Below are 22,993 nucleotides of genomic sequence, written 5' to 3'. Positions count from 1 at the left end.
ATCTCCAGGTCCGAATACATCCATCCCTCCATCGCAACGAAAAGAGGCCCATATTCGATCCAACATCCATCCATCCATCCATTTCCATCCCCTCCGAGACCCAGAAGGCAGACGGCGCCATCACACCCAGCGAAGCAAGAATCCGAGGGGAAAGGAAGGAAGGAAGGATGGCGCCGTGGACACCATCGCCCGTCGCCGCCACCGCCGCCGCCGCCTCCCAGGCCCAGCTCGGCTTCTCGGCCGCCCGCCCGGCGCAGGCGCGGCAGGCCGCCGTCCTGCCGCCTCTCGCCCGCAGGTTCCCCGGCTCCTCCCTCCTCGCCGTCAACGCCCCCGCCCCCTCCCCCTCGTGGAGGCGCCATGCCCTCGCCACCGAGGTCGAGGGCCTCAACATCGCCGACGACGTCACGCAGGTAACCAACCACCGTCTGTCCACTGCCTCCAGTTCAATCACTCCATTTCCAGTGTGTGCCCGGTCAGGAGTAGCGGGGTTGGTAGGATTTCTGCTGCCTAGAGCTTGCTGATGCCACAAAGCCTGAACTAGTAAATATCTAGTTTGACCCTGCGGCATCCTTCTTTCATCATATCTCAAATCATCCTAGTTTCACACGGACAAATTCTTCATCAGTAATTAAACAAAACATCATCCATCTCAGAGTTTAAGCACCCGTCTCAGGATTTTTTTGTTTGTTGTTGAATTTGATCGCAGCTCATCGGCAAGACGCCCATGGTGTATCTCAACAAGATTGTCAAGGGCTGTGTCGCCAACGTCGCCGCCAAGCTTGAGATTATGGAGCCCTGCTGTAGTGTCAAGGACAGGTTACATAACAACTTCTCATCTGCCTCCTCCTTTCAGTGTTTCGTTTTCTTCCCCTGATGGACCGACCAGCTAAGCAGCTCCCAACCGATTTATGATTCAGGATAGGAATCAGTATGATTTCCGACGCTGAAGAGAAGGGCTTGATAACACCCGGAAAGGTGAGATACTTGCTGACTTCTTTTCATGTTCCTTCTCTTTTGTACTCCTTCCTTTTCTAAATATAAGCCCTTTTAGAGATTTCAATAGAACTACATACGGATGTTTATAGACATATTTTAGAGTGTAGATTCACTCATTTTGCTCCGTATGTAGTCTATATTGAAATCTCTAGAAGGTCTTATATTTAGGAACGGAGGGAGTAATAATTTGTATGAAGAGATGAAGTTATTTGATAACAATAAATGCATATTAATTCCTGTTCTCTGCTCAGAGTGTTTTGGTGGAAGCAACAAGTGGAAACACAGGAATTGGTCTTGCTTTCATTGCTGCTTCCAGGGGATATAAGTTGATACTGACAATGCCCACATCAATGAGCATGGAGAGGAGAGTCCTACTCAAGGCTTTTGGCGCTGAACTTGTGCTCACAGATGCTGCAAAAGGGATGAAAGGGGCCCTAGATAAAGCTACAGAGATCTTGAATAAGACACCCAATTCATACATGCTTGAGCAGTTTGACAACCCTGCCAACCCAAAGGTAACAAAGAGAAGTAGTCATGTGTCTCTACTCTATGTAAGTGTGCCTATTACTTCTAACCTACTTGAGTCTGATGTTTATCTTTATTGATTTTCAATCAGGTACATTATGAGACTACTGGGCCAGAAATCTGGGAGGATTCAAAAGGGAAGGTAGATATATTCATTGGTGGAATCGGAACGGGCGGAACAATATCTGGTGCTGGTCGTTTCCTGAAGGAGAAAAATCCCGATGTCAAGGTTCCTTCAAATTCCACCCAAATAAGATGTACTCTGTTATATTCTAAAAAAACTACTCTATAGTGCTCATACTGTTATCTTTTTCTAGGTTATTGGTGTTGAACCTACTGAAAGTAACATACTCTCTGGTGGTAAACCCGGTATGTTTGCTATCAGAAAAGACTTCCTTTGAGTTTTCCTTTAAAAGAAGACATACTACCTTTGGGCTTGTCAAACTTATGTTCTTTGCCTTACAACTGTTATCCGCTTGTGTAGGCCCACATAAGATTCAAGGCATTGGAGCAGGATTTGTTCCTAGGAATTTGGACAGTGATGTTCTCAATGAAGTAATTGAGGTCAGAGTTTTTGCTATCCGTCAGTATATTTCACCTTTTTTAGAATAAAAGCAAGACATGAAGGTTGTAGTTTCTTTCTTGAATTCAGCTGAACTGTGCCAGTTATTCCATTTCACTGTATTTTCTTAACGTCTCACCATAGGCTGATAGTTCTATTATGCTAGTTCTACGTAGTTATACAAGCACAATTGCATATGCTAGTTCTATTGTGGTACGTCTTCAGTCATGTGGATGTTGTCCTTGCATGAGTAGATCATCCCTCCTTTTGCTCTGCTTGGTACAATGCAAATGATAGGGTTGTGTGGTACTACTTTCTTAGGACTATTACTGCAGAGCTTTCTTTTCTTATAGTTATATCTAACCACGTTCTGCTTATGTTCTAGATATCAAGCGATGAGGCCGTTGAAACAGCAAAGCAGTTGGCTCTTCAGGAAGGATTGCTGGTATTGTAATTTCACATGTTGATGCAATTTTTGTGTGTTCCATACATTGATGCGGCGTTCTTTTTGAGATATCGTCCTTTAGTTGCAAATGTTTATATGCTTAAAGAAGCTGGGGAATCATGACACACATCATGCTAGTCAGTTTTTTCCCTTGGCTTGCTATGTAAGTGTAAGCACCTGGCGGTCTTCTCTGTGGATCTAGACTAGAAATAGTGGGTCTTTTCTTAGTACTACTATGCACGAGGAGGAGGAGGTTAGTCGGTGGGCAGGTGGTACCTCAGAAGGACAGTTGTTGTTGCATCATATCCACATAATCTCATGTGGGGCCAGGGCGTAGGAGACCACCACATAATCTCATTGTTGCAAAAAATCATGAACCACTTGTTCATATGTATGTCTGTTCTGTTCCTCATATGTAGTGGTTAATAAGTATAGTAGGAAGCTTGCATTTTTTGTTTCTCATGTCAGTCAGTCGTCTATGAATCAGAGGTCAGCAACCCTGAACCAATATATGAATGTATGTTGTGCAGGTCGGGATCTCGTCTGGGGCAGCCGCGGCCGCTGCCATAAAGGTCGCCCAGAGACCCGAGAACGCCGGGAAGCTGATAGTGGTAAACACCGCTGATCTTACAACATGTCATATTTCTAGCCCATAGAACTCTTCTCTTGAAAACATCCAATGACGATCGACATCGACATTGCTGTTTGTTTTGTGTGCGCGACAAACAGGTGGTGTTCCCGAGCTTCGGCGAGAGGTACCTGTCGTCGGTGCTGTTCCAGTCCATCAGAGAAGAGTGCGAGAAGATGGAGGCCGAAGCGTGAGGACCATTTCCACGCTTTGCAAAGAAGCTTTTTCTGCATCTTCCTCTTCCGTCGAACCGAATAAGAATAAGGCGGCATACATGGAAACGAACGCTTGACCTACACCTGCCGCTCACATTTTGTTGGTATTGATTGATTGATATATGATGATACACATGGTTGTAAGGAAACAATTACATCACTTTTTTGGAGGAGCAACGCTCGCTCACTCACTCACTCAAAGCAGAAATCAGGCACTTGTATACGTTGAAATTTGAAAATGTTTGTGTTTGATGTTTTTTCTGAGCTTGGTTTATCTCAAGGTTCGACGGTGTTTGTAGTTTCATTGTCTTGTTGTTGGTAGGTTCGATGTCGTAATAATAGTAAGGAAAAAAATAATATAAGCGTTTTTTTGTTCAGTTTGCAGTGTAATTCGTAATAAATAAAACGAATTACTAGTAATAAATAAAATGAATTACTACTAAGAAAATTTAAAAAAATAAGTGAGATGAACTGGCACTATTATCATGGAGAAACTCAGTTTCCATTTTTTGTTCCTGGTGTACTCGACTCGTTTTGTTGGGTCGTTGGCACGTAGAGAAGGTAGGAAAGCGAGGAAGCAAGTGAGGAGACGAATGATGAGCAGTTGCAGTTAGGTTGGTTCGTTGCTTCCACCCCCTCCCCCTCTCCCACCCACGACTCCTCGAACCAAGCCAAGCAACCGCGGCGCCCCAGACCGACGGACGGAGACCAAGCCAGCCAGCAAGCCATAGGCGGCGGATCCCGGCCCCGCCGACGAGACGCAGAGAGAACCCCGCCCACCCCCTCCAGGACCAGGAGCTCGCCGCCAGAGCAGCAGGGGGGAGAGGAGCCGCCGGCTCGACTCCTGCCGCTCGAGCAGCCAGCAGGCAGCAGGCCCCTCGCGCGATTCGGATCCCCCCGCCGACTCGCGCGCGCCGGAGATCTGGACTCCCCTCGCCCCCGCCGCGCCGCCGTACCGGGGACGGGAGGGGAGGATCCATGTCCCAGCCCCACAGGCGCAGCACCGGGAACGGCAACGGCGGCGCGGGCTCCGGCGCCGGCGGGGGCGGGGGCGGGGACTACATCAAGTCATGGATCATGTGCGGCAACCTGCAGCGCGGCTTCGGCTCCCTCGTCCGCGAGCCCTGCGGCCTCAGCCCGGACCCCTACTACCTCAAGGTCCCCCTTCCGCCGCCTCCTCCTCCTTCAACCACACATCTCCCTCTCTAGTCTATACGCCAATGCCATCAGGATGGATAACCAGTCCTCATTGTCAACACCTCGGCATCGTCACCCCTCTAAATATAGCTTAGGCACTCGTCTTGTCAGCCGGCACAATGTTTATATTTAGCATACATACAGCATAGACTCTGTATCGATACCTGCCGCACCAGAACCAGAGTCTCCATGGCATTGTCAGCTGTGCGCAGCTTGATTCATGTTCACCTCTTTTGCCCGCACTACTCACATTTTGCGTTCTTTCTTTCTAACTATATCTGCGATTCGATTCTACAGGGGGGCAAAATGCTCAGGCCGGAGAAATGGAACGCGTGTTTCGATGCCGATGGGAAGGTCATCGGCTTCCGTAAGGCCCTCAAATTCATTGTCTTAGGGGTGAGTGGACTATTAGTATTCCTTTAGTGCTTCAGAGGCTTGGTTTTCATCTCCTTGTGCCTATGTTTGTAGACATGTCTGCTATGTTTTTTTCCGGCCTTCAGGCATCACCTTCAAAGCATGATGAGAAACGTATTGCAATGCCTTATCATGCCCTAGGAAAATTATGTTTATGCTGTATTCTATATCAGAACCCAGGAAATATCAGTTACATCATATGTTGACCACACCTTACACAGTTCATTTGACATTAGATGCACCACCCATCTCCTTGGAAATTTAGATTAGCTACGCTCATTGTAGTAATTTTCCCTTAAAATGCCAATCTGATTACTCTAGAAAAAAAGGGCAGCCCGGTGCATGTAGCTCCGGCTTGGCGCAGGGTCCGGGGAAGGGTCCGACCACTTTGGGTCTATTGTACGCAGCCTTTCCCTACATTTCTGTAAGAGGCTGTTTCCAGGACTTGAACCCGTGACCTCATGGTCACAAGGCAGCAGCTTTACCACTGTGCCAAGGCTCTCCTTCGATCTGATTACTCTAGCTGATTGTGAAATTTTGCACCGTGAGATGAATGAATCAGATTGCTTTCTTGGGTTAGTGCTGTCCTTTGATGTAAACAGTGGGGGAAAAGGAATCATGTTCCTTCAAAGCAACTCATGTAATGCACTGCTATTAATCTTTGTGTAGTATGATTTTTTTTTTCATAAATAACCAAACTGTCAATAATTTAAGCACAGAACAGACTGGTTTTCTGCTCTTAAAGCAGCTATTTACCTCCATTATTGATGTGCAGGGCATGGATCCCTCTATTCGAGCAGAAGTTTGGGAGTTTCTTCTTGGGTGCTATGCCTTAAGTAGCACAACAGAGTATAGGAGGAAACTAAGAGCCGCTCGAAGGTTTGATCCCTTTTTTTGTTTTTCATACGATGCTACCTTATGTTTAGAAACATGATTGTTTTCCATTTTATTATCTTGAATAATAGGCTGTAGCAGGCTTCGATTCGGTCATCTATGCATTATACTGAAATTGGAACCTCTGTAGCTAAATCTCCACATCCTATTATACTGAAATTGGAACCTTTGTAGCTAAATCTCCACATCCTTTCCTTGTTGTCTTCTATATATGAAGCATTAAAACCACTGCCGCAGGCTACAGTTGTCCTTATGTTTGATCTGTGCGTTGAAGAACATGGGAGACAATGTCTGATACATTTGATGTAATTGGCTCCATGGCTTTCATGGCGGACTAGGCAATCATGCTACCTGACTGTTCCTTGGGTGGCATAAGGTGACCATAAATAGCTGTCTTGAACAATAAATTAGAGAGGTCAACACCAATAAGGGAGAGAAGTACTTCTACTTCTACACTTCTATAGTAGAGAAAAGCAGATAAGCAAGTGGGGAGATCCTAGCAGTAGAATAAAGCTAGAGAAGGTTGAGGAGATAATGGCAGTGGAGCATTCGCAGAGGAGGTTGGGGAGATCATAGCAGTAGAGCATAGGCATAGCAGAGGCTGGGGAGATCATAGCAGTGGATCACAGGCAGAGGCAGTGGGGGAAAACAAAAGAATGGTGAAGAGCAGATAACAGAAGGGACGGAGGGAGAAACGGATAACTGAGAAGGGGGAAAAGTGGAACGGAAGTGGAGCACAGGCGGAGCAAGGCAATGCTGCAGAACTAGAGACAGCCGCCCAGGAAGGGAGTGGGCGGAAGCCCGTTGGCGGGAGCATACTCTCTCTCTCTCTCTCTCTCTGTCCCTCTCCCTCCCTCCCTCACACACACACACACACACACACACTGACAGACAGACACTTAAATCCCCAAGCGACGAACACCACCCAGTCATGGTGACCACCGAGCTCCTCGCCATGCATGTACAGACTTCCATGGCCTCTGGTTATCTACCGTGACTGCTTTTACGCCTACGCAGCACTGAGACAAACATAATTGGCTCGATAACTGTATTTACTTTGGTAGTCCACCTCACCTGCAGTTTTGTGGTTTAACCTTGTATTCTGCACTTCCATTAGGCCCCTTCATTCCCTTGATGACTCAAGATATTTTGCACTTATACTAGAGAGTAGGTAAATGAAATACAGAGAATCTAAGTAACATGATTCGTAGGTAGCTTGGGTCAATATAGCTAATTTTCTTGCTTCGTGGCCACTAGTATGTGACAACTGAACGTTCAGTTATCGAACCACCAATGTATAATAACTGAAGGTCTGAACCATTACTGACCAATGGTTATATATTCCTAGTAGTGGTACAAGGATCCTAGTTTATATCTATATGGTATCTCTACATATGATTTTTCATTCAAACATTATACCCTGATCGGTCATATAGTAATATTTCCTCATACCTAGGAGACTGGAATGTTTGTTTTGCATTTGTTATGTATTCCTATGTTGCAAGCAGGGTGACCAAATTCCTACTTTTGCAATTTACCGTGATGTCTTCCCTCTTATAATTTTACACATGTTAGCTGTAGAGCATTTTCAGAAGCATCTAACCTAGTGAATTTTTTTTATTTATATGAAGGGAGAAATATCAATGTTTAGTTAGGCAATGCAAGAGTATGCACCCAAGCATTGGTACAGGTGAGCTTGCGTATGCTGTTGGCTCAAAGCTGATGGATGTCAGGACTATGCCAAAAGAAAATGACAGTAGAGAAGAAGTCAGCACAAGTCAACGAGCCTCAGAAAATGCACCTGGCAGTACAGTAGAAAACTCGAACTTAAATTATGACTCTGCTGGAACACCAGAGTCACAAAGCTGTAGCAAATCAGCTGAAGTAGCTGGTTTCAACGCACATAATGATAGCTCTGTATATAATTCATCCAAATTTATGGTGTCCTCCACAGTGGTGAATAGTTGCTTGTCAGATTCTGGGGATTACAATGACATGGGTGAACCAAGATATGACAGTGAGACGTTCATGGAGTATCCCTCCCTGCCTGGTACAAACTTGTTTGCAAATGATGGTGGGGATGTCAATGGGGTTGACGAAAGTCTTTGTAGTTTCTCAGTTCCTGAAGATAGGTTAAGACAACGTGACGAACGCATGCACAGCTTCCAGATCAATAATAACATAGATCTCATTATGGAGTCCAATTCCAGTGATCTGTTTCGGGCTAGCAACAGTGACTCAGCCATCTTTCACTCTGATGCGTTCAAACAGGGTAGATGGTTGGATGACACTGGCTACAACAGGGAAATAGTAGATTCTTTGAAGATATCTGATGCGCCAGAAGCAGATTTTGTTGACGGAACCAAATCCGACAGTCCGGTTGCAAACAAAGACAGAGTCGCCGAGTGGCTATGGACATTGCATAGAATTGGTATACTTACTCTTTTCCCCTCACACCACACAATTACAATGGCCTCTTATTATTGTCATATTGTGTTCTAATTGCCAGAAATGGTTATGCAGTGGTCGATGTTGTCAGAACAGATAGCCATCTCGATTTCTATGGAGAATCAAGAAATATGGCGAGAATGTCAGATATACTTGCAGTTTATGCATGGGTTGATCCTTCCACTGGATACTGTCAAGGTTTGCATTTTGATGGAGCATTACATCGTTTTGCTTCAATTATTTACTTACTTACGAAGCCTTTTATCCCAAACAAGTTGGGGTAGGCTAGATATGAAACCCTTTCACGAGGACTTCCCAGGAGGTCACCCACCCTAGTACTACTCTCGCCCAAATGGGTTTCATACCCAAAAGACTGGCTAGTTTTTACGTTGGCTCGCCAAGCCTATCACAACCCTTAGATATGAAACCCTTTCACGAGGACTTCCTAGGAGGTCACCCATCCTAGTACTATTCTCGCTCAAATGGGTTTCATACCTATGGGACTGGCTAGTTTTTACGTTGGCTCGCCAAGCCTGTCACAACCCTCCTCCTTTACCCGGGCTTGGGACCGGCTATGCCTAGAAGACATAGGCGGAGTTTTGCTTCAATTATTTAAGCTGCCTAAATGGTATAAGTTGACTGTAGGTATGAGCGATCTTCTTTCCCCTTTTGTTGTTCTATACGAGGATGATGCAGATGCCTTTTGGTGTTTTGAGATGCTACTGAGAAGGATGGTAATTTGCATCTATGTCAAACTATACTGGCTTATGTTAGGTTGGTATTTTGCGTGACTTAATACATGATACAAATTTTGTTGCATCTCAGCGTGAAAATTTCCAGCTCGAGGGACCTACAGGAGTTATGAAGCAGTTGGAAGCATTGTGGAAGATCATGGAATTGACAGATACAGAATTATTTGAGCATTTATCAGCAATTGGTGCTGAAAGCCTCCATTTCGCTTTCCGGATGCTGCTAGTGCTTTTTCGTCGAGAGCTATCTTTTGAGGAGTCGCTGAGCATGTGGGAGGTCTGTCAGGCACTTCAAAGATATTTGTGGTTTAGTTTGGACGGTTCCTAATTTGTATAGAGATTTTTTTCTTGGGTATTTAGTCGTTAGTGTTCCATGAAATTTATACGAGAATTCTTTGAAATAGTTGATGTTTGTGACAAGATGGTTAAGTTAGTGTACATGCATAGCAGAATCTACTAACTATTTTTTTTATTTGGCATTACACTAGCCAAGGGGAAGTACCCACATAAATCAACAATTATATTTTAAAGGCTCTTCATTTGTTCGGTTAACTAACTGTGCTTTCTGTCTTCAGATGATGTGGGCTGCTGATTTTGATGAAGATGCAATCAGGAATTTGGAAGCGAACTGCCTAGAACAATTGCTACTAGATGTGAAGAATGATTTTTCATGTGAGGCCAAAGAAGAGCCCCGGGTGAACAAGTACACGAGAAGAAAATCCAAAAGCAGGAGATCCCATCGTAGAAATGGTGAAATCCGCGTGTCTTGCAACCCTGGAGTGAAATCTAGTACAAGAAATCCCCTGTGTGGCTTGTCAGGTGCTACTATCTGGGCAAGGCATCAACATATGCCTCATTTGAGTACAAATGTCTTGACAAAGAATGGAGACGACGAACTGCCTATATTCTGTGTAGCAGCAATCTTGATAATAAATCGGCACAAGATTATTAGAGATACTCACTCAATAGATGATGCTATCAAGGCAAGTTGGGTCACTACCTTCTCTTTTCGAATTTTCAGTCACTGTTCTCCCCCCCCCCCCCCCCCCCCCCACCCATGTTATTTAAAGCCTTGGGTGCATGAAATAACTAGTAAAATTTATTTATTTGCGGCAGACTTTTGTGCATTCCAGTTTATGGGTAGGATTGCACGTTTCAGTTTTGATAGTTTAACACTTGCAAGCCAGGACAGCTGCTAGTAATTCTATGTATAGCATGATATGTGTATATAAGTTGCTCTCAAGCTGAAATTGGATGGATCATGGCATGTCAATTTCGTCAAGTTTATATCTACTGTAACTGCATCTGTATACATGTACTCTTCATTTTCCTTGGAACTGAGCTGGTCCGTTTGTCTTCAGATGTTCAACGACAATATACTGAAAATCAATGTAAAAAGATGTGTGCGCCTGGCTGTCAGGCTGAGGAAGAAGTACCAGTACAAGGTAAGTTCTGATACGATCACATTGGATATTTGAGTTCCTTGTGGGCATGAGCATCATCCACTACATGGTTGGGGTTTTGAGCTTTGTTCTTGTGCAGTCACTAAAAGGAGGTTCAGAGTGATGAAAAAAAATAAGGAAATTGAAGAATTCATGTTTCCCCTTAGAAAAAATTCCATAATTATATTCAACCATAAATTTGATCTCCAAAGGAGGACGGCGTCGGAGCAGCAGTCCTAAGCATCTCCAGGATTTTCTGTTGCGAGGTTAGGTATATAAATTATCAGGCAAATATCTTTGCCTATGGAGTTGGCTGCAGATGATTGACAGAATTTTGCATTCCTTGTTTTACAGGATAAATTGTACATATGAGGATGGTAATACCTGGAAACAGTAGTAGTTGAATCAGGGGTTGAAAGGGAAAGTAAAGAAAAAGGACCCCACAATGTTTGATGCTGTCATTGTTCCTGTTGTACAATAATCATGATGATTAAGTTATTTATGATTCTCGAGCAACCGTTTATGGCGTCGAAAAAAGAGAGGAATGGATGATGTGTATAAATCAATCTGTAATCGATTCCAGTGGATTCAATATAGAAGAATAATACAAAGAGCCTGGTTGTCGCGTACGCGGTGTTATGCTTTTCTAGAAGTGAAAAGAAAATGCTTTGTTTGAAGGAGGAAAAGGATTTTATATTTTTCTAGATGTTAAATACTGGTGTAGAAATTAATGGGCCTCAATATTATGTTGATATTCATGAGGTCACCCTAGCAAACTATTGTTCCGTGGGAGGTTATCCGAGTGAATGCCGCAGTCTGAGAGCATATCATCAAAATACCACTCCCAATAAATGCTCAGAGAGTTGTTATGCTAAAATAGATATATTTGTCATGCTATTTTGTATAAAGATTGCTATCTTGTAAAGAAAAATTGCCACACTAGCAAAAACATTGTCAGGATTTTGCCATGCTGCAGTAGAGTAATTCTCATACGTTTTCGAGGATTCGTAACATGGAGAATTGCTAGCCTAAAAAGAAAATTTCCAACTTAATCAGAATTTGCCATGCTACCAGCAAAAAATTGCCATGCTTGCGTCGAGGAGAACCGGTGACAAATGGCCATGCTTTAAAAACATAATGTACCGTCGTGGATTTATTCGCTCAAATTGCCACGTGTCTTGCTTTGAGATTCGTACGAATGTGTCACATCACATTCGCTCGAAAAACGTCTCTAAGCTAACGTCGGATCGTTAACATTTGTAAAATTAATACTAGTAGGTTCTTTTGGTAAATTGATATTTTTTAGGAACTATAAGGGTATTATTTCTTGACTTCTTTTTGAGGGAATGATTTCTTGACTTTTTTTTTGAGAAATTATTATTTCTTGACTTGGGACAATGGGCTTTTTTTTTTTGAGGAAAGGTCATCATGGCTATGGGACAAAGGGCTTAATAAGAGAGAAAACATCGATAATGGCCCAATCAGCAGCCGCGGCCCATACAAGAGAAGGCCGGCTGTCTCCCTCGAGAAGAAGATAGAGCGAGTCTTCTTCTTCCTCCCTGCTCCGACCGAGATCCGCTCCAGTGGACTCGATTAGGGTTAGGGTTTGCCTCTCCGATCGTGAGGCGGGTTGCTACATCTGCCTTGTTCGTCGGATTCCGGTAGAATCAACCACTCGATCGACTTAATTTCCCCCGCCGGTGCTGCCTCTGTTTTGCCGAAGATGCTGGGCGGACTTTACGGCGACCTCCCGCCGCCCACCTCGGCGGCCGGCGACGACGACAAGCCGACCGCCTCCGTCTGGTCGAGCGCCACCAAGATGGCGCCGCCCACCCTCCGCAAGCCCTCCGCGACCTTCGCCCCTCCCACGTCCCTCCTCAGGAACCAGCACCCCCGCCCCGCCGCCGCTCCCAAGGCCAGCGCCGTCCACCAGCAGCAGCAGCAGCAGCCGCCGCACCCCCTCCCCCTCGCCTCCGCCGTCACCACCACCACCGCAGCGTCCTTCCACCCCGCCCTCGTCGCCGTGCAGTCCACCGTGCTCGAGGAGTACGACCCCGCCAGGCCCAACGACTACGAGGACTACCGCAAGGAGAAGCTCAAGCGGGCCAAGGACGCCGAGATGAAGAAGGAGCTCGACCGGAGGCGCCGCGAGGACCAGGAGCGGGAGAGGGAGCGCGAGCTGAGGGAGGCCGAGGCACGCCTGCGGGAGGAGCAGTCCAGGGCCTCCTCCCTCAACATATCCGGCGAGGAAGCCTGGAAGAGGAGGGCCGCCATGAGCGGCGCTGGCGGCGGCGCTACTCCTCAGAGGGTCTCGTCTCCGCCCCACGGCGATGCCAGTGGCTTCTCCATCCCAGGCTCCTCCTCCTCTGGCTTGGGCGTGGGCGCCGGCGGCCAGATGACCGCTGCCCAGAGAATGATGGCCAAGATGGGGTGGAAGGAAGGCCAGGGGCTCGGCAAGCAAGAGCAGGGAATCACAGCGCCTCTGGTTGCTAGGAAGACTGATCGGAGGGCAGGGGTTATTGTCGATGAGAGCAGTTCCAGGAGGCCCAGATCAGCCAACTTTGAAGGCCAGCCCACCAGAGTAGTGCTGCTGCGTAACATGGTAAATATTTTTCCCATGACTTCTGCATAATAAGAGTACCACATTTTGTCAACATTTTCAGGTTTGTATGAATAAGGACAAAGTAGTGGTTCATGGGTTATCCCTGATTTCCCCTCTTAGGCACTGAGTTGCAAAATGCATCCTTGTGTGTTCATATACGCTGACATGTATTATGCTGTTATGCGAATATCTAAGCTGAAGTTAGTTGGTTGTCTAATTTAGATATCACCTTAGCAACCGCCAACCGTACATCTGCTGCTGTTGTTGATTTATTATTATTACTGGTTTCTCATACATAGACAACATCTATTCTAGAATATCATCATCCAATTCTGAGCATATAGTTTTTAGTATTGTCTCTACTTGTGTGCTGGTAGCCTAATACCATCTAGCAAAATGTAGTTAGTAGTTACCTATGTGACATAATTGCCTTGCTGGTCCTGACTGATATGTGATAATTTACAGTAGAACGTCCAGTCAACACATAGACAGGTATCAGGTGGCATATGTATTTCAGAATTTTTTGTTTCTGTTATGGTTGAAGTGCACAGGCTATTGTTTGATCTATTTTCAGATGATACTGATACACACATGAACTGTAAAGACTAAAGACTTAAAATTTTGAAGGGTGATTAGCAATATATAGAGTGTGAGAATCTATTTGTGTAATTGTAATTTATATCTATGCTGTTGGTTATTTTCTACAAGAGAACTTGGGGTGGACAAGGTAGTGCAAAATCGCAACTAAATAGTTTGCTGACTGCGTTAGCTTCCAAATCTAACCACTGTATAGCATAGACAGCTCATACATGATAATTTTGGTTAATAGGCAGCTGGGAATTGTAGTCTTTACAGGTTGCTGTTGGCTTATTCAATATAAGCTGGTTGCTTTTTAGTTCAATATAAAACGTGTAACTTAAGGTCAAATTCCATGTAAAGAAAGTTCAGTGTATGATTGATTCTGTACCAGTGGGTTTATATGAGCTCTGCAATATAATCACTGAACTTGAATGTTGTGTTATTCTGGAAGGCGTACTTCCAGAAAACAGTTCTGTTCTATTTTATTAGTATAATCTTGAATAGTACTCCCTCCGTTCCCAAATATAAGTCTTTCTAGAGATTCCAACAAGCGACTACATACAGAGCAAAATGTGTGAATCTACACTCTAAAATATGTCTATATACATTCGTATGTTGTAATCCATTTGAAATGTCTAAAAAGACTTATATTTAGGAACGGAGGGAGTACTTGATGGGCATAGAACCTGATGAATTTGTCGAATTTGGGTACTACAATGGCGTTACCCAGTTTTGACCACTGAGGGTTGTGATACAAAAATATAGGTCAAACAGGTTGGGTTTTTTTTATCACAGAATGCATTCAGCTTTGTGAGTTTTCTGATGAGGCATCATTATAGTTTTATCTGTCAAGTGGTATTTGATCTTACATGATGAAGAGTTGTTTTCTGTGGGATCAGGGTTTGCCCACTGATCTACTGTGTTGTTTGACTATATGTTTGTTTTTGACTGCTTAAACTGGGGCCTTATGCTGGGACATAGTGATGATACCATAATTTTTTAGTGTTGCTTCATAATACATGTACATGATTTGTTTCTAGTTAAGGTGTGAGTTTTTGTCTAGTGCAACATGTTTTTAATCATCACCATGAAACATGTGCAGATTGGTCCGGGCGAGGTTGACGACGAGCTGGAAGACGAGATTGCCTCGGAGTGCTCCAAGTTTGGGGCTGTGTTGCGCGTGCTGATATTCGAGATCACCCAGGCAAACTTCCCCGCAGACGAAGCAGTGAGGATCTTCGTGCTGTTCGAGAGGACAGAAGATTCAACCAAGGCGTTGGTCGAACTGGAAGGGCGCTACTTTGGCGGACGCATAGTGCACGCCACCTTCTTCGATGAGGGAAGGTTCGAGAGGAACGAGCTCGCTCCGATGCCCGGCGAAGTACCAGGGTTCGACTAAACCTTCATAAGCAGACTAAAGAACTGGACGTTGGTGTCTCGGGTGTAATTTAATCTAGAGCATGAACGCTGTTTTTCTCTTTTCTTTTGAGGACAGTTTACAGCATGTTGACCTATTGCCGTTTTATTATTGTAGAGTTGTTATTGTTATATATTCTTTGTCTAGATGTAGGGGTGAGCATCTGCATCGCATTCCCACTTTCCTTCTTTTTTTGAGTGTGCATCAGGTATTGTTGTTTTATTTCTTAGTACAAAATAAATTCTGGCACCCAATGGTTTTGGCAATATTGATCCCTCAAGCCCAAACATCCACCTCTCTTTGTCAGGAGATTCTGGTGCATATTGTGCTCATCGTCTGCAGACTCCGCCAAAAACTGACCTTTGGTAAGATCGAAATGTCGACATGTTATATGCACGAATGACCTGAAAACATAGTACCCCGTCCGTTCCTAAATATAAGAACCCTTTTAGAGATTTCAATATGGACTGGAACACGAACGGAGGGAGCAGAAGATAAAACTGCTCATTCAGTTCTCTCTGTTTGTCTGAATTTTTATACCACCGCAGAAGGCAGTTTGATAATTCAATCGACGACTGGGAAAATAAATCACTGATAACATTTATTCATCAGGCGCTTACATCAGGAAATCAAGAAAAGAAAACTCGCAAGAACGAAAAGAGCATTAAAGACGAAAGAAAAAGAGTAATGAGCACGGTTAAACTGAAGCACCCTGCTGTGCCTGCGCGTGGTCTGCCGCTCATCGTCACTCGTCAGCTCGGGCGCGGGCGCATTCCATGAGGTGAACTCGCCACGGCGGATCAAAGGGCGACGGCGGTACCACAAATTCATACGAGAGTAAAAAAAATTAGGACTGATCATTTTTTTTTCATATAACAGGGGCCTTTGGATTAAGATACAATTCATACGACGGGGGCCTTTCCATCAAGACAAAAGCGAATAAACCTTACAAATGTAAGAATACAAATTGGGAAAAGCTTCCTTTCCGCCGGCGGATCTCACGCAAACATCAACCGCCTCTTCCATCTGCCACGTGCTACCTTGGCCCACGTCTTCCTCGCAATCTTATCTTTTCCAGAGAAATCAAGGTCAAAATATCTCACGTCGCTCTCCTCTATCTCTCAGGTCACCGCACATATCTTTTTGTTGCTCACACACGAAGTGCCTTGCAGTCAAGCAGCCATGGATTTTTCCTCATTCCTTCCAGCACCTTTTTGCAGCAAGCCATGGCGCCCCAAGCTGCCAATCTATGGATATGCGGTCGAGCTGTTCGCGGTTGCTAGGAGCTGCTACTGCACAGACTGAGTTTCTGCAACAGCGGCGTTGTTGTGATGCGGCGAAGCTAGTGCAAATACGACGCAGTTATGAGTTTCCGCAATGTAGTCTCTGTTGCAAAAAAGAATTGCAACAAATGTTTTGTTGCAGGAATACGACGCGGCGACGAGATTCTGCAACATGATTTATGTTGTAATTTTTTTGAAACAAAGGTTTTTTTGGCAGAAATACAGAGTAAAAGCTGAAGATGTTGTTGCAAATTTTGCAACAAGTGTCTTGTTGCATAAATACAAAAGGAGGTCAGAGATGCTTTTGCAAGAAAGGTCATGTTACAACAGAGGTCTCACAACAGGTGTCTTGTTTCAGAAAAATAAGAAAGAGAAACGACTGGAAGGCTCATGTTGTACAATCGGACGGCTCGCGCCCCGGCCGATCTTTTGAAAAGATCAGCTGGCGGACGCGTAGCCGACTGGAGGGCTCATGTTTTAACAAGGTCATGTAGTTTTTGCAATATGGGTCCTATTGCAGAAAATTAGATGTGGCGGAGATGTTGTTTTAATTTTTGCAACAAGGGTCTTGTTGCAGGAAATTAGACGCAATGAAAGATGTTGTTGCAATTTTTGCAATAAGGATCTTATTGCAGAAAATTAGACGCGTGGAAGATGTTACAGAAAATTAGACGCGTAAAAAATCTTGTTGCAGAAAATTAGACGCGGCGAAAGATGTTGTTGCAATTTTTCTAAGGGTCTTGTTGCAGAAAACTAAAGAAGAAGAGGTTTTGCAAGATGAGTCTTGTTGCAGAAAATTGTAGAAGATGAGGTTTCACAACAAAGGTCTTGTTGCAGGAAATAAGAGAAGACCAGATCTTGCAACAAGAGCATTGTTACAGGAATTGTTCTTGTTGAGAAACCGCGCGTGGCGCAGATCTATAGGGGGCCAGGGGCAAGAGTGCTATTATTTCTGCAATAGAGCGGTTGTTGCGGAAAATAACTAGTATATGCAGGGCACAGGTAGTAGATCGGGCGGCTATCAGGTCGGGCATCCAACGACCGTGAAGGTGACGGATAAAATCAAAAAATCGGCCGGCAGACGCGCAGGGTCGCCCATACAAAATGCGTTACGAAGACTAAAACAAGAGCAAATGCCTGCCTGAACTACTGTTATGGGGAGGGTAACTGGCTAACGACGTCCAACACCATGCCTGTAAATATTTGTTATAGCAAGGTGAGTACATGACATACTCTGCAAGACTTACCGGAGCCCTACATTATTTATGGATCAGGTATCAAACGGGGGCTAGGGGTTTAGCGGCAGCAAGCACTAGCACCTACAGAGACACGCTACAACTTATGCTATCAGAGATAAGGAAAAGAGAGTGTATGAGAACCATCTACGCTAAACGTTGTGCAACGCAACCCCATGGTTGCGCCCACGCTGAGCATCTATCCTATCACAAACATAACAGAGCCTTGCATTCTCCTTTGCACCACCCACACAAAGAAGAATCCCCAAGGCGTTTAGTTGGAAAGTTTTATTAAATAGTTAAAAGTTGTGCAAACTCTATTACTAACAATAGTATTAAGGGTTGGCAAGTTTTGGAGATTACAACTTGAACTTGTGCTATGATGAAGTCACCGAGCTCCAAGTCGTCCATAACAGCGGACATTATTATTAGAATATATTTATCCCTGCAGGGGTGCACCAGTATGCCTTTTATAAGCTCCACAACCAAAACCAACTATTCGCTTAAAGATCCATCGATCTTCACCTTCATGAAGTGTTCTAGCGGCTTCTCTGAGCTACAGTCGCAACGTCGGAGGAAAATTGTGGTTGAACTAGGATGGAGACTCAATGCCGCGACGAGGCTTGTGTCAACTCGAGGACACATATCACCTACTACGAGAGCGCTATCGATTGCCATTGTGTCGGCTTTATCACCTGCAGGGCATAAACATGAAAAGCTACAACTTGTGATTTTTTAAAATACAATTATTTTAAAATGTATTCATGAATTTATAAAGTTTACATATTCAATAGAAATTTACTAATTTAAGGTGATCACGAAGTTAAAAAATTCTCGAATATTTAAAAATATATTCCCGAATTTAGAAAACATTCGCTCTTTTAAAATAGGTGCATGAATTTTTAAAAATGGTCACGAACTTGAAAAAATGTTTTATGAATTAAGAGGGTGTCTACAATTTTTTAAACATTTAATAAAACTTAAAAAGGAGAAAGGAAAAATACGAACAGAAGGAGAAAGGGAAATGAAAAACGCAAAAGAAAACCGATAGATATAGAGAAAATTAAAAAAGGGAAAAGAAAAGGAAAAAGCTTACCTTCAACCGACCGATAACGCTCGCGCGTCCGCCGGCTCCGCGTCCGTCGGATCGTGTGTTGATCAGACGGACGAGAGCGTTCCTCGCTTCCGCGTCACGCGCAAACGTTTCTGAAACTGGGCGGCTGTTTCAGGAATCATTTATGCAGCCGTAACGCTCTCGTAGTGCTCCCGCTCCCGCAGCTCCGTTGTGTCTGTTAGGGCGGCGGCGGTGGGATCTGGTAGGGCAACGGCGGGCGGCGACGGCGCTCGGTGACGCGGGCGCATCCAACACGGTGGCGACGACGACACAAGCAGGTACAGCCACGTGCTCCTTCCCCTCATTTCTGGTCGGCTCTCAGATGGTTCTCCTCTGCTCGGCAGCTCCTCCTCGGCGGCTACGCGGGCTCATCGCAGTGGTGCTCTGTTGTAGTGAGGCACCCTTGTCGGCGCCACTGATTTAGGTGTTGGACTGTAGATGTGTAGTTGTAGCAGGGGATTGGGATTTCTCATATCTGTTTTTGTTGCAGAAACTTCTGATTCCTTTGTAGCTAAAATTGGCTCGTTATAGTGATGTGTTGTAGGAATTTTTGTAGCCCAAATTTGGCTGTAGGTGCTCCGTGTATGCTATTCGTTTGTTGTGCTATTAGGTAATCTTTGAATGTTCTAGGTTCTCCTGTCCTTTGATGTTCTAGGTTGTTATAGCTCAAATTGGCTAGTAGGTAATCTTTGAATTTTTGCAGCTCAAAGTTTTTTGTAGCTTTCTGGCTTGAATATTAGTGATACATTATTTTGATGTTCAGAGAGAAGTTTCTGTAGCCAATTTGATGTTCAGATAGAAGTTTCTGTAGGAATTAGTGATGCATTAGTGTAGGTTATGCTTCAGGAATTTTTTACTGCTAGCTTATAGCACAGGAAACTTAGTTTTTGCTTCTGAAACTACAGATATGTTTTCTCTGAAATTTAGTTATTGTAGGTCATGTTTCAATACTTTTCTCTGAAACTACTCATGCAGTTATCCATTTTGTTTTCTCTGAAACATATCTGTGTTTCAGTACTTTTTCCAATACTCATGCAGTTATCCATTTTGTTTTTTTAGAGAAACATATATGTAATTTCTTTTTAGTTCAAAGCTTCTGTAGCTCATGCAGTTATCCAGTTTGTAGTTTCAGAGAAACATATATGTAATTTCAGAAACAGTAGCTATATTTTAGAGAAACTTACGTTTCTGAAACTATTTAGTAGGTTATGTCTGTAGCTTATGTTTTGTGAAACTACATGGAATGTTTGTACTGCTAGCTTATAGCACAGGGAACTCAATTTTTGCTTCTGAAACTACATATATCCTTTCTCTGAAATTTTAACTATTGTCCCAATACTTCTCCATGATTTTTTAGCTCATGTTTATCTGAAATTAGTTGGATTAGCTAATTTTCTTTCAAACCTTGTTTTGCAGAATGCCTATCTTCCAAACTCGTTGGTCAGCAAAGCGGCTGCGCGAAATAGCCAATGACATCAAAGGGAAAAAGAGAGATGTAATAAGCAAGTCCAGCTTCGAGGATTTGCTGTTTATATCTCCTTTGGTCCCTCCTCCTGAAGAGCTTCTTGATTTCATTATTATGAACATTGACCCTAAGAATCGTGTGCTGAAGTATGTAATCTTAGCCTTTTTCTTGTATTTCTTTTCTGTTGCATAACACCTTTTGTTTTCTTTATTCTCGCAACATCTACTGATTTTTTTTGTGAATTGCAGGATTAATGACCACAAGGAGATCCACTTTTCAAAAGACATGGTTAAGAAGATATTCAATGTCCCATCTGGTAGCAGACCGATAGAGTTTGGGAAGAGGGGCAAAGCTGATTTCCGTGAAGTTTATCTGCACGGCGGGGATAGGGCTCTGATAGCCAGCGCAGTTTCCGTCTTATCAAAAACAGATGATGATGACACCATCGAGAGGTCATGGGTATTACTGTGCCTGGCTTTGGTCCTAACTCCTGGGACAGGAAACATGGTCCCCCTAGATTATCTTTACACCCTGCGAGATATGAGTATGGTCCATGAGTTTGAGTGGGATGAGCATATCATGTGTGATGTGATGAGAGAAGTTAAAAAATACCAGGATTGGAGGAATGAGGGTAGAGGGAAATTTCTCATCGGTGGATGTCTACCAATGCTTCCGGTACACCCTTGATTCCTGTAACATCCCACTCCTTTTATCCCGCAACAACAAATCTTTTTATTGAGGCGCTGATGTTTTCTTTTCTTTTTTGTGTCTTTTTTGCAGATAATTTACATGGACCATCTTGATGTGCCAAGAGGATGCTTAGTTGATCACACCATCAACTACTCGCTTCCTAGAGCTTGTTTTGTTCATGAAATGGACTTTTATGCTATTGTCGCAGTGGACACCCTAGATGATGGGTTTGGGAAGCGTCCAGTAAGTGATTGAAACTGAAAGACCTTGCTTTTTCTGTTTTTATATAGAAGCCATTTGTCTGTTGCAATTCTTAACTATTTTTCTCGTCTTTGTAATGCAGTTCAGGACCAGTACACCGTACGCAGTAGTTGAGTTCATCTCATATGTAGATCAACATCACCAAGGAGCTGCAAGTGAACATGTCACAGAGGAATTATCGGAAATCAGCGAGCAAGGGGGTGCTGTTGGGGGCGCAACACACACTCCAGATGTGCCTAAGAGCTCACACATGCAAGCAAATGTACATGTGGGAGCAGATGCAGGTTCTCAAAGCCCACCTCACGCCAGTACAGGGGGTACCAATGGTAGCGCAGAGCATGTGCATGAGCCGCATCCATCTAACATGGAGAGTGGTGACGACGTGTGCGGCTCTTTGGAGGAGTGGCTCCATGCATTGCCAACAATCGAGGAGTTAGAGGTGGTTTTTTTTCTCGCAACTCATTTTTTCCTTTTTTTCCTTTTTCATATTTTTTGCACCTTAATTTCACTGGCATGTTACAAACTACTGTCCCTACCAATCTAGCGCCATTGTTTCCGTGCATCACAGTTGCCCCCACAGATGCAAGTCATATTTAACAAGCACAAAGAGCTCCATGCCAGAGAACTTAATGTTGCATTCAGCTCATTTGGGAGGGTCTTGCAAGGCATGCACTGCAAGCGAATGGGCCTAATGTTGTCTGAGGCACACAAAGCTGAGTGCAGCATTCATGGATAGAGAGCCGAAGGTGAAGGCATCACTTTCAGTGTACCAGGGGGGACTTCTGCTGCAGGCATGTCTGATGGGGCTGCAACTGAACCTGTTGCGCAACAGCCCAAGCATCCGGAGCAGCCCAACATTCACCATGTCACTGTACCGCCTCCGCAACAGCCCAAGCAACCAGCCACTGCCACTGTACCATCTCCGCAACAGCCCAAGCAACCAGCCACTGCCACTGTACCATCTCCGCAACAGCCCAAGCAACCAGCCACTGCCACTGTACCATCTCCGCAACAGCCCAAGAAACCAGCAGCGGAAGTAGGTCAAAACAATGATGCCCCACCCAGGATGAGCGATGACAACACCAAAAATGATCAAAGCAACGACAATGATCAGAGCAATGGCAGGGGAGAAGACTCATGCAGCAAGGCAAACGACACTGAATTTAAGCCTCCTCGCAGCCCAAGCTTCGCACATGTGAATCTGACGAGGAGGCCAGGCACGCTTGAAGATGGACCTTCTTTTGGATTGTTTGAACCGGGGAGTGATGATGATCTACTATTTCAGGAGTTTCCTCAAGTTCGTACATCCCCTGCAAAAACTTTTGTTGCAGATTTGGACTCCTTGTCGATCCGTATGAGGAGCCCTTTGTTTGGTGAATCTCCGGCTACCTCAGCTGGGCCAGTTTACGATGTGACTCCCATCGCAACACGTCCTCCAATTTCGGCAGGCCCTGCAGGTTATTTGCACTCATCTCTCCCCAACTACTTTGTGCTCAAACCCATGTTTTGTTTTGTTTACAGAAACTCAGCATTTCCATGCTCCAAACCATTACTTTTTCTCATCTTGTTTCTATTTTCTTTTTCATTTTCATTTGTGGGGCAGAAGCAGGAGTAGCTGAGACAAGTGAGGAGGTGGTGATTGAAGCAAGCAGCGGGGGGAAACGTGATGCGAAGAAGCCCACACTCAAGAGAGTTGCAAAATCGCCAGAGAACGCACCGAAGCTAAAGAGGATGAAGAAGATCATAGTTAATGCTTCCGACGATGCCATATATAAGCAGTATTGTTGCACAAATTACCACATAAAGGACCCTCCTGAAGGCAAGCCCTTGTA

The 22,993-nt window shown here is 44.4% G+C and overlaps 2 protein-coding genes across 2 annotated transcripts; both read left to right on the top strand.

The window, feature by feature from the left end:
* The first annotated feature begins 65 nt into the window (after positions 1-65).
* Positions 66-3,632, top strand: LOC123068744 (cysteine synthase). The gene is made up of 10 exons (XM_044491373.1): positions 66-410; positions 707-816; positions 918-975; positions 1,248-1,511; positions 1,613-1,750; positions 1,839-1,890; positions 2,006-2,085; positions 2,469-2,528; positions 3,059-3,139; positions 3,258-3,632. The coding sequence occupies exons 1-10, from the start codon at positions 168-170 to the stop codon at positions 3,348-3,350; spliced, it is 1,179 nt and encodes a 392-aa protein (XP_044347308.1). The 5' UTR covers positions 66-167; the 3' UTR covers positions 3,351-3,632.
* A 339-nt stretch (positions 3,633-3,971) lies between these two features.
* On the top strand, positions 3,972-15,246 carry LOC123067342 (uncharacterized). Its single transcript, XM_044490177.1, has 14 exons — positions 3,972-4,529; positions 4,866-4,964; positions 5,758-5,861; positions 7,508-8,307; positions 8,400-8,522; positions 8,970-9,058; positions 9,150-9,350; positions 9,649-10,056; positions 10,435-10,518; positions 10,616-10,636; positions 10,728-10,786; positions 10,870-10,892; positions 12,141-13,117; positions 14,799-15,246. Exons 1-14 carry the CDS (start codon positions 4,350-4,352, stop codon positions 15,093-15,095), a joined length of 3,465 nt encoding a protein of 1,154 aa, XP_044346112.1. The 5' UTR covers positions 3,972-4,349; the 3' UTR covers positions 15,096-15,246.
* Positions 15,247-22,993: the final 7,747 nt, after the last annotated feature.

This window comes from Triticum aestivum, chromosome 3B (genome assembly GCF_018294505.1).
Source record: "Triticum aestivum cultivar Chinese Spring chromosome 3B, IWGSC CS RefSeq v2.1, whole genome shotgun sequence".
In the NCBI taxonomy this organism is placed as follows: Eukaryota; Viridiplantae; Streptophyta; class Magnoliopsida; order Poales; family Poaceae; genus Triticum; species Triticum aestivum.
This window is presented reverse-complemented; position numbering and strand designations above follow the sequence as displayed.